Source organism: Rattus rattus, chromosome 5, assembly GCF_011064425.1.
Source record: "Rattus rattus isolate New Zealand chromosome 5, Rrattus_CSIRO_v1, whole genome shotgun sequence".
In the NCBI taxonomy this organism is placed as follows: Eukaryota; Metazoa; Chordata; class Mammalia; order Rodentia; family Muridae; genus Rattus; species Rattus rattus.
The window spans coordinates 12,219,022-12,230,310 of NC_046158.1; the positions used below are offsets into that span (position 1 = coordinate 12,219,022).

General features: G+C 48.3%; 2 protein-coding genes across 6 annotated transcripts; one reads left to right on the forward strand and one right to left on the reverse strand.

Moving 5' to 3' along the window:
- Mrpl41 (mitochondrial ribosomal protein L41) lies at positions 1-894 on the forward strand. Its single transcript, XM_032903145.1, has 2 exons — positions 1-176; positions 389-894. Exon 2 carries the CDS (start codon positions 412-414, stop codon positions 814-816), a length of 405 nt encoding a protein of 134 aa, XP_032759036.1. The 5' UTR covers positions 1-176; positions 389-411; the 3' UTR covers positions 817-894.
- Positions 895-2,614: 1,720 nt separating this feature from the next.
- On the reverse strand, positions 2,615-11,261 carry Dph7 (diphthamide biosynthesis 7). 5 transcript variants are annotated; one of them, XM_032903146.1, is made up of 9 exons: positions 11,022-11,261; positions 10,517-10,650; positions 10,096-10,183; positions 8,315-8,409; positions 7,667-7,839; positions 5,408-5,477; positions 5,244-5,309; positions 4,709-4,881; positions 2,615-3,250 (listed from the first exon to the last, which is right to left on the reverse strand). In XM_032903146.1, the coding sequence occupies exons 1-9, from the start codon at positions 11,166-11,168 to the stop codon at positions 2,805-2,807; spliced, it is 1,392 nt and encodes a 463-aa protein (XP_032759037.1). In that variant the 5' UTR covers positions 11,169-11,261; the 3' UTR covers positions 2,615-2,804. The 5 variants fall into 5 exon arrangements, with proteins under 5 accessions (XP_032759037.1, XP_032759038.1, XP_032759039.1 ...); XM_032903147.1 differs by having other exon boundaries at positions 8,315-8,412; positions 11,022-11,239; XM_032903148.1 differs by having other exon boundaries at positions 8,315-8,412; positions 10,506-11,134.
- Positions 11,262-11,289: the final 28 nt, after the last annotated feature.

The following is an 11,289-nucleotide window of genomic DNA, read 5'->3' on the forward strand; positions in this document are numbered from 1 at the left end:
TTACTAAGGAGTGTCTGACCCCGCCTATGGTCGGAATCGCTGTGGGGACCTTGCTGTGTCTGTGAAGGAGCGGACAGGCGGTGTTTTAAACGGCTAAGGCTGCGGAAACCGTGTCTGACCTCAAGTCGGAAAGGGAGAAGAGTCTTGAGGGCCGAACTCTAGAGCCACCAGCCCAGGTCGGTTTCCAGTTGGCGCCGCCTGCACGTGGTACGGGATCTTTCGCGGTCAGGGGTAGTCTCCTTTAGAGGGATCTTGGGTCCTCTCTGCCTGTGGCTTCTCGGATCATTGGCTCCCACAGGACCCACGGCCATCCTTGCTCCTGGGCTCTCGGGTTCTGGGTAAGTTCCTCCGGCTCTGATTGACTCCCTTAGCTGCCTTGTTCTTTCAGAGCTGATTTATCCGGAACCCAGCATGGGTTTCCTGACTGCCGTGACTCAAGGCCTGGTGCGGGGAGCGGACAGGATGAGCAAGTGGACAAGCAAGCGGGGACCACGCACCTTCACTAAGAGTCGGGGTGCCAAGAAAACAGGCTTCTATACAAACAGGAAGTTTTTGCAAATAAAAGAAATGGTTCCAGAATTTGTGGTCCCGGACTTGACCGGCTTCAAGCTCAAGCCCTACGTTAATTACCGAGCTCCTGCAGGCATAGACACACCTCTGACCGCCAAAGCGCTCTTCCTGGAAACAGTTGCACCCGCTATCGAAAAAGACTTTAAAGAAGGGACTTTTGATGCTAACAACCTGGAGAAATATGGCTTTGAGCCCACACAGGAAGGCAAACTGTTCCAATTGTATCCTAAGAATTTCCCACGCTAGAAGACCGTGACAGTGGCTAAGGTTTGTCTACAAAGTGGAAACAATACTGACCATGCCTTGGATTCTGAGTGTCTCAAAGAGTTGCCTTGGATTCTGAGTGTCTCAAAGAGTAGGGGCAGCTTCCTTGTGCACTTCTATTAAACGCCTTTAGTATCTTGTAAAATATATGTTTTGGATCAAGTCATTGACGTGTGCTACAGAGTTCATAACAAGTCAGTCTGGGAGCACACTTCTCTGGCTCCAAGATGAGGGTAGTTCCTGTTGGTTTTTCTTAGGAAAACCCTAAGATGTAAGTCACAAAAGCAGTTAATGCCACACTGCTTTTTCATGACCATTACCTTACTCATCATAGCCCCTTAGATGGTATTTGTCCCATTGAAGACTTAGCTAACCCTTATATTTAACACCTTTTATTTGAAATAATTGGGCCAGCAGGATCCCTTTAATGATAACCAAAATAGTTATTCCATCAGAAAATAACATGAGTGGGGAGAGAGTTGAGCCAATATAGTGCTTACCATGCAGTCATGAAGACCCAATTAAGCCCGTGTAAAAAGCAAGTGTGGTGGCCTGTGCTTGTGATCTCAGCAACAGGAAAGAGAACAGGATCTCTGGGGCTTGCTGCCCCAGGCTTGATGTCCTGGAACTTACTATGTAGACCACCAGGCTGCCCTCAGCCTGTCAGAGATCTGTCATGTGCTTTAAGACAGGCATCACCACAGCCTGTCTTAAAAGGCAGAAAGGAACAGGACCTGTGAGCTTAGCATTTGGGAATAAGCTTAGGTAGGTGAATCTTAAGTTTAAAGCCAACCAGCTTAGACTACATAGTAAGCTTATGATCAGCCTGGAATATGTAGGCACAGGGAAGGAAAAGATAGTTGGGAATACAGTTCAGTGCTAGATACCATAACTTGTCTACATATGTAAGTCCCTGTATTTGATGGAACTTCATTTAAAATAACATTTTCTTTTCTAAACACGTGTGTATCATACTGAGAGTCAGATGTATCCCAGTGCCTTCTCTTGCCAGATAAGACAGTCAAAATGGGAATCTCAATAGCTCCATAGCCTGATGTGATCCCATAGAACCATCTATTGAATTGACGAAGTTGTTAGTGCTATGATTAAGTGGTGAGTGCCTCACACTGACCCTTACAAATAACTCCTGTTTGTGCTCCCTGGAGCAGCTTGTAATGTTTACACACCTTTTATTCCCTTACCCACTTTTAAAATTAGTTCAGAGCTGGGAATAATGCCACTTCCAGTACCAAAAAAAGGTAAAACTTCTGTTTAGGAAATAACTTCTGCTTATTTTGTAAGGTAAGAGTTTAAAAAGAGGGGCTGTAGGGCTAGCAAGGTACTTCCTGCCAAGCCTGACACTGGAGTTGGATCCCTGGGACCCACATGATAGGAGATCCAGTCCCTGCACATTGTCCTGTGATTGCCACATGTATACAGTGGTATTTGTGTACTCACAAAACATCAAAGAAACCCTTTGATGGGCTGCAGGCTAGAGATTCAAGGGTTAGTAGTGCTCCCCACTCTTGCAGCACTTGCAAAGCTGTCTGTAACTCTTAACTTCCAGGTGATCCTTCTGACCTCAGGAGCAGCAGACACATATGGGCACAGTTAAACATTCATACACATAAAATAATGACCCATGTGTGGTTCCTAGAACCCACATGGTGGCTCACAACCACCGGTAACCCTAGCTCCAGGGGGATCCAGTGTCTTCTCTGGCTTCTTCCAGCACCCACACACAGACAGATGCATATACATAATTACATTTTTTTTAAAAAAATTAGGAGTTATTTACTTAATATAAGCAGGGACTTAAATACAAGTGGAGAGCTGAAAATAAAAATATACCCAAGACACTTTATTAGAGCTAGAAAATCCCACTCACTGCCACGACAGCATCACAGAGACCATTCTCAATGGCCAGCACTCCCCAGATCACATCCAGTATCCCTGCAAAGAGTGCAGCCTCAGGTTTGCTTTGTCTCCAACTTCCAAAGGTGGAGAACATGGTCATAAAAGGAGCAGGTGGCCAGGAGGCTGCTGTCAAAGCTGTGTCCACTAGGGCGGCGGCTAAGACCACTCCTCTTGACTGAGGGTGAGCAGGATCCTTTGCTGTTGCTCTTCCTGTCCTCTGTTAGTGGAAGCAGAGGATCCTTCAGTTCCGCTCTGCTGTGAGCTCGCGCAGGGCCTTCCCCGTGGTGATCCACTGTGTGCTCCTGAGAAGGGGCTGGCAGCTGCTGTGCAGCCTTCAGGCTATCGTGGTCTGCTGCTTTGACTCCCACGTCATTTTGATCCCAGGACCAGGCAGGTGTGGGCTTCACGGAGTGGAAAAGAAGCCAGGACCAGTCAGCCCCATACACTAATGAGTTAGGCATCGTGTGGGAGGTTACAACAGTTATGTCCTGCTTCTCCTCTGCAGTGAGAAACAGAAGAGGAAAAACAGCATTACTCAAAGCCAATCAGCCTCCATTTGTGGCTCCATCAACTTCCAAGTGGCAGCCATTCGGTTAGTCCACATTTCTTGAGTAGCTGTCAATTCTTTATAAGAATGAAGCTGTGGGGCTGGAGAGATGGCTCAGTGGTTAAGAGCACCAACTGCTCTTCCAGAGGTCCTGAGTTCAACTCCCAGCAACCACATGGTGGCTCACAACCATCCGCAATGAGACCTCTTCTGGTGTGTGTGAAGACAGTCACAGTGCATTCATATAAATAATAAATAAATAAATCTTTAAAAAAAAAAAAAAAAAGAAAGAAGCTGTGGAAAGGTGGGTAGGAAAAAAAAAAAACAAAAAACATGCATTTTGCAATGTGCACTATGTCTCTGAGATCAGCCAGGGCTAGACAAGACTCACAGATGGGGCAATGCTTCCAAACTGGAGGATTTGGCAAAAGCTTTCTGGAAGTAAGATAGGAAGAGGAAAAACAACAAATGGGGGAGGGGGGGTGAGGAAACAGGGTAAGAAAGATGGCCGCTCTTGCAGAAGACCTCACATGGCAGGCAACAGCTGCCAGGGACTCCAGTTCCGAGGTTCGTATACCCTCTCCTGGTTTCCTCAGGCAGCAGGCATCCAGGCATGTGTACAGTGCCCATGCACATACACTCATAAAATAAGTATCTCAAAGAGAAGCAGTGGGGAGCTCAGTGCAATGGACAATGGCTAGGGTCTTGCAGCCTGAGTGGGTCTCAGAAGCAGTTTCTTTCTGGTAACTTCCCTGGAAAGCTTGGCAGATGAGGAAAGTGTCAGAAATAAATAAATAAGATAGTGTGCAGTGGAAACACTGCAGCAGCCAGAGCCACAAGAGCATGGAGGAGATGTCATGGAAGAGGAAGGAAGGGTGACTGAACAGCAGGCTCAAGTCAGGAGCACGGCTGGAGGTGACCCGGGGGAGCAGGGACACCGGACATGTTTGCTTTTGTAATCCCAGGACCCAAGACACTGAGACACAGATTGTCATGGAGTTCATATCAAATTTGAAGCCAGCTTGGGTTACATGAGACCCTGTATACAATACACACACAAAGTAAAACTAAATCTTTTTTAGAAAGAGTTAGACAACTAACGAGATACAAGGAGAATGACCAGCAATTTAATGATGGGAACCTGAGGTAGTCTTCAGACTGCTTCTTTTCAGAGGGGAGTAGAGGGAGAGGGACAAGAAACACAACTGATCAATGAAGAGAGAAAGGAGTTAGGGCTTCCAGACAGGGTCCCAGGGGCTAGGGAACTGCACAGCACAGGAAGGCTGGGCACGAGAAGCCAGGATGAAAGTTTGTTCAATGTAGGTACAAGGCAGGTATAAGTTCTGAGTGTGGCTTAAGGAGAACACACCTGACGCCCTACCCTGAAGTCAGCTTCATGTCCCCACTCACCAATGGCCTTCTGGCAGTTGAGGATCTTGAAGCCGTTGTGCATGCAGGCCGCCAGGAGTAGATGGTGGTGGACCGGGTGCCACCTGAGCCGCCACACGCCTCCTTGCACTGGCACATCTGCCAACGGTTGTCTTACGTTCCGAGTGTCCCACAGCAGAACATGCTCATCATAGCTGGAAACATCCGATCACTGACACAGGACAGCCCATGCTTTCCTCGTTCCTTGTGGTAGCAGCAAATACCTTCCAGGAGCTGCCCCACTACATTTTTTTGAGACAGGGTCTCATGATAGAGCTTTGGCTGCCCTGTAACTCTATACAGATCAGGCTGGCCACAAACTTAAAGAATCTACCCGTCTCGGCCTCCCCAGTGCTAGTCCAAGTCCTGAGCAACCTGCCTGTCCCACTTATCTGAGCCCCACTTTCTGGACCCAGATACCTGAACTGTGGGTCGGTGGAGAGCTATGGGCTGAGTTTTGAGCTCTGTGGAGAGGAGCTGAGAGATGCAGACCAGCAAACCTGCTCCAGGGCCTCACCTTCCGGTAGCCAGGATGTGCTCCCGATGGGGGCTGCTCTGGATGCTGCACACGCCCATGGAGTGTCTGTAGGCAAAGGGGGACAGCCCAGTACATGTGAATCTCTCAAGATGAGAGCACGGAGGGGACACACCCAAGCTTTCTCTGACCCTGGAGCCAGGTACCTTTTGCTAGTGAAGACAGGCGTGCCCAGCATCCTAGTGTCCCAGCCTCTCAGAAGGCAGTCATCTCCCCCTGGGGGAAGACAGAAGCCATCCTCAATGACACGAATGATAAGGAATCTGCAAGAAAGTCTTGGGGTCTATGCCTTTAAGTGCTTTTATGGTGCCGCTGGTTAGGGAGGCCACAGAGAAAGTAAGAAAGCCACTAAGCACGCTGTATAATTCTGTATAATTCTGGGTCAAAGCTGTTTACTGCTCTAGAGTCAGTAAACCTGGGAAAACAGAGCCAATGAATGAGCTGGACTAGGCACGTGTTTCCCACCCACTCATCACTCATCTGCCATCTCACAGGCACCTATCCACCACACACCAGCACCCATCACACATTCATGGAGGCCAGGAAAGGCCATCGGGTCCCCTGGAGCTGGAGTTACAGAGGTGTCACATGGATGCTGACAACTGAACCCAGGACCTCTGGAAGAGCAGTCAGTGCTCTTGATTAACCACTGAGCCATCTCTCCAGCTGCAGTACAAGCCACTCTTATCCCAGCCTGCTCAACAGGCTCCCGACTCTGCCCTCCTGTTCTGTAACCTATAACTTTAAGCTGTCAATCAGGAAACGCAGCTTCTCTGCAGCCACTCCACTTCCCGCCAGTCCCTCCTGAGGCCTGCCCTTGCGCCTTTCGTCTCAGGCCCTTCCGTCTTCACACTGGCTGTGCTGGCTGCTCACTGCGCGCGGCAACAGAGCAATGTGCGGTTGCCCTGGCCCCGCAGCTTCCTTCTGCTTCCAGAGCATCCACCTTTAACACTGTGCAACCCCTGTGTTCTAACACGTTAGGCTTCCACGCTCTGTGTAAGCGTGGAGAAACAGTCTGTGTGCTAAGGCATCCCTGTTACAGACATGGTGCTTGCATTTCTGCTCCTGGCTTTGTTTGGTTTGGGTTTTCTAGTTTGGAGGTGGGTTATTTTTGATTTTGGGCGTTTGTTTCCATTTTTTTTTTTTTTTTTGAGAAATGCAGGTTATCGTGTTTGGCTTTGCATTTATCCCAGCCTGAGCGATACTCCTTTTCAGCCTCCTGAGTACAGGGATTACAGACTGGAGGCACCATGACAAAACCCAGTGAGTACCTGTGCAATGAATACACTCATCCTGCAGTATCAGAGATTGTTCCACTCTAACTCCGCTCTAGAATTAAACTTTAAAACTTTTATAAAAACCATTCAAGAGGGCTAGAGAGATGGCTCAGTGGTTAAGATCACTGACTGCTCTTCCAGAGGGCCTGAGTTCTATTCCCAGCAACCACATGGTGGCTCACAACCATTTGTAATGAGATCCGATGCCCTCTTCTGGTGTGTCTGAGGACAGCTACAGTGTACTCATATATAATAAATGAATACATCTTTAAATAAAAACCATTCAAGAGAATGATAGCAAATGACACACATCAGGACCCTACTCTTGGAAAATTAAAATAAGCATTACGCATATAATAAGAATCATGGTGAGTGCTGGGGTCCATGAGAAATAAGACATGGAGTGGGCTGGTACAGGCTCTCCCTAAAAAGAGAGCCAAAAGACAGGCATGGTGGTGTACCCTTCAATCCCAGTTCAAGGTCATGCTACCTACTGAGCTCCAGGACAAGCTAGGCTACATAAACAGACCCTGTCTCAAAAACAAACAAACAAAGAAACAAAAAGGACGAAGTGAGAAGCTGGGGCAGACCCAGAAGGCCTTGGAAGTATTGTAGATCTGATGCCGTCTTCTGTAAGCCCAGCTTTCCCACCACACGCCAGTGGGCACCACCTGGGAGAGACGCTGCCTAAAATGGCCAACTGATTTAACTTCTCCTACAAGTAGTCCCAAAGTATTAACCACTCAAAAGTCAGGCAATCTACATATTGGCCTCATGTTTCCTTTCAAGAGTAAGCTTTCTTTAGAGAAGGACAAATCTGAAATGAGTGTGCTAAAGTCCCCAGAGAGCATGTCAAGATTATGAACACCGGGTGGGAGCACATCTCACAGAGAGAGCACCATGAAACAGGGCAGACTGCCTGCTCCATGAGGAGCCTCAGCTGCCAAAGGCCAACTGTGTACACTTCCTGAGAAGTAGGATGTGATGAAAGCCGTAGCTGCTGACCCAAGGATGTACCTCTAAACAGTCCGAAGGCCTCACATATTCTCAGTCACAGCTCTGGCCTCACCCCTCTGCCCCCTCTTCCTATCATCTGAGATGACTCTACTGACCTGCAAGGTTACTCACCTGAATATACAAGTTCGGTTTGCCAGTAATTGAAAGCAGCGATCCAGGCCTCAAAGTGATGGGCTGGCCAAGAAGCCAGCAGCTGTAGTTGAGCTGCGCCCTCATTCAGCATCAGGAGGTGCAGCTGCCCCTTAGAGTCACTGCTAATGATCTTCAACGGCTGCTCTCTGGCCCTGGAAACACGGAGCCAATAGAGAGGCTGGTACTTAGTCTACTTAGCATCCTTTTCTGAGTTTTTTTCCTTTGTTTTTGAGACAAGTCAGCCTTAAACTTGAAATCCACCTGCCTCAGCTTCCTGAACTGGCATTAAAAGGAAGAACCATCACGCCCATTCTCTTCTAGCTCTAAAATATATGTCCCAGAAGATACTTCCAGGTAACCAAGCTTCCAAGACGGCTTCTTGGGTGTCTGGCCAAGGATGAAACTGTCACATAGTTTGTTACTGAAACCATGGTTGGCTTCTCTTGAACCTCTCTCTCATCTTCTCATCACTAATTTTCCCAAAATTTTTAGTTTTTAAGGTGAGGACTGACAGTGACATACAGATTTGGGGAACCAAGGTAGCAGAAGGCAGCTTTAATCCTTTCTAGAACAGAAACAAGAAATGTTCCTCAGGAGACTCAGACCCCAACCAAGTCTAGTCTTTACCTTACAGATTTCCCAGTGGACCAATCCAGTGATAAGGATAGACAGCTCTCATCCAGGGTAAGGCTGGATATAAGCTGCAGGGTGTAGCTGTTCTTCTACTGGAGAGAAAAGGGACACCCTTATAAGCAAGCCTCCAATCCCTAAGGTGCTCCCTGCATGAGCAAAGCACGTCAGTTGCTTCTGTTTGTTTTTGCAGATAGGGTCTCCTCTAAGTTGCTCAGATTCGCCTTGAATTTTCAAGTTCAAACAATCCTTTCACCTTAGCTCCCCAAGTACTTAGTAGCAGAGGGAGGCTCTGCCTCGCCTAGGTTTTTGTTGTCATTTATGCTTTAATAGCTTTAAAACCTAGATAGAGCCCGAAGCCTCATGCATGCTAGGCAAGCAGTCTGCCACTGTGCCCTAGTGACTGTTTCATGTACCAGAGAGCCCCTGCCACGTATCAAGCACAGGACATGACCTGAGGACACAGTGGGCTCCACAAACCACTACTGAGACATACTCTCTATCACCCTTGCCTTTAGAATCCTGGCACATTATATTCCCAGAGATAAGGACAATAGAATGTTCTTCTGCTTCCATTTCAGAAGCCAGAGCAGCAGCTAAAATGTCATTTCTCAGCCTTTAATCCCAGCATTCGGGAGGCAGAGGCAGTGGGATCTGTGAATTCAAGGCCAGCCTGGTCTACAGAGTTACAGGACAGCCAGAGCTACAGAGAGAAACTCTGTCATGAACCCCCTAGTAAAAAACAAAAAACAAGAAGTTACTTCTCTTGTCTAGGCTCTATGTGAGTCTTATTATCTAAACTACCTGAATAGCGTCTGGCTTCCGCAGCAGGCCGCTATGCCAAAGTTCTTTCTTGTTTCTAGGGCAAGGCTGCACTGCACAGACCTGAAGCACGACTTCTAACCAGGCACTCAGTTGCCTCCAGTCAGCGTCTTCTAGAACTTTACCCTGACCCCCCTACAGCAGCGGCCATTGATGTGTGTCCTCGCTCCCCAATTGGGGCAGTGTGTAGTTTGTTGATGTGCCCCATTATCCCCACAGATCTGCTCCAGTCCTCCTCATAAACAATCAGTCATTTTGCCAAAGCATGAATCAGGATCACCATGAAACACATGGGATCATTAGGAATTCAACTCTTCTAAACCTGTAAGATATATCATTTCTGAGCTCAGTGGTTCAAGCTCTTCCTACCCTTCCTTAGGACAGAGTTCAGTTCCTAGCCTCCATATCGGACAGCTAACAACTAACTTCAAGCCCAGCGCCCAAGGACCTGACCCCTTCTGGCCTCTGTGGGCATGGTGCAGGCACATGGGAAATTTGCTGGTATTCTGAGCCTTGGTGTAAACCCAAGACAGGCTTGTAATGCATCCCCTACAGAGACCCAGACCTACTGACACCTTTCTATTGGCTATTCCAGGTGGCCTCATCTCACAAGAACCCTGTACAGCTTAAAATAGACTCCAGGATTTTTTTTTTTCCTTTTTGTTTTTTCAAGACAGGGTTTCTCTGTGTAGCCCTGGCTGTCCTGGAACTTGTTCTGTAGTCCAGGCTGGCCTCCAACTCAAGGAGATCTGCCTGCCTCTGCCACCAGAGTGCTAGGATTAAAAGCATGTGCTACCACAGCCCAGCTGCCTCCACGATTTCTTAAAACATCTATGACAGACTTGGTAGACTTTACCATGGAAGAGATCATTCTACAAAAATGTCTGCACCACCGTAGTCTCCTCCTCAACACTCTCCATTAGGTCCTTTTCCCTCTAAAACTTAGCCTCACTGACCTCACATTCCATCAGGCGGAGCAGCTCTACAGATCCACTGGCATTTGCCAAGCCTAAAAGCACATGGCCAGACACTGGGATATGGCACCTGTGGGAGAACAGCAAAAGTATGCACTCACACTTGGAAGAACTTCATGGATCCCGATGACTTGCTATATTGCATTTCCAAAACCAAGCTAGAGCCAACTGTTGTCTCCAAACAAAGGCTTTCCAGATTATAAAACTGGAAGTCAGGTTGCTTTCCCAGACTAATCCTGACTCTGGGACTGGGAAACTGACCTGGGGAATGCCAGGTACAGACAGGGTCTTGTACGTCCCAAGGACAACAAATGCCAGAACAAGGCATTTCGTTGTTCACTGTATCACTGAAGGCCCCTAGGGCATCAGGCTTTCAGATCAGGAGTGGTTACCTAAATCCTACCATTTCATGTCCAGGACAGCAGAAGAATCCCTTCTTTGGACCTCAAGCAGAGGTTTAGCCGTGTTGTCCTCACTGAAGCTGAACAGGTAGAGACGACCTAAACGAACTTGAGGCTCACTGCCATCCGGTGCAGGCTACAAAATATATTCTCTGATTACCTCAACAGGTGCTGAGATAAAGGATGGGAAGCCTAACTGGAGCAAAGAGGAGGGCCAAGGCAGAGAACAGCTTCTAAGGTAGATGCTTTGAATTTCTGAGAAAACCTTTCCTGCTAAGTGTTCAACGAACAAGGGAGCTCTCCCGGATCCAGTACAGCCAGTACAGTTCCGACCTGCCAGCAGTTACATAGCCATAATTCTCTTAAGCGGTTTTTTTGGATGCTCAGAGAACCTTCCGGAAATAGGCACAGTCCCAGAAAGTCCCTTCCCATTAGTACTCAGTTCTAGACCTTTTAGGTTAGCAGTCCCTCTTCTCCTGCCCCGGCCTCACCCTCCCAGCCATGCACCTGGTCCTTGGGCGCTCGCAGCTGGTAGGTTCCGCAGGCCAGCAAGTGCTGGCAACCCTCAACCGGGCACCATTCCACCGAGTCCGCAGTAAGCTCGGTGTCCACTGCCTGCAGCGCTCGCAAAACCCCGGTACGGCTGCCTGCCATCGAGGCGGAACCAAAAGATGCGTGCGCGGAACTCCCTCTCCACTTCCCTCAGTCACTGCCGACCCATATTAGACTTCCGGTATGGAGAGACGTAGAAACGCTGCGCCCCCCAATGGCCGGA

Coding starts and splice junctions, on each gene's coding strand:
- Dph7 (XM_032903146.1), bottom strand. CDS start 11,168: ATGGCAGGCAGCCGTACCGGGGTTTTGCGAGCGCTGCAGGCAGTGGAC. Junction 5,310..5,407: donor CCTGTCTTCACTAGCAAAAG/GTACCTGGCTCC, acceptor CTTTGCCTACAG/ACACTCCATGGGCGTGTGCA. Junction 3,251..4,708: donor CAACTGCCAGAAGGCCATTG/GTGAGTGGGGAC, acceptor TTCTCACTGCAG/AGGAGAAGCAGGACATAACT.
- Mrpl41 (XM_032903145.1), top strand. CDS start 412: ATGGGTTTCCTGACTGCCGTGACTCAAGGCCTGGTGCGGGGAGCGGAC.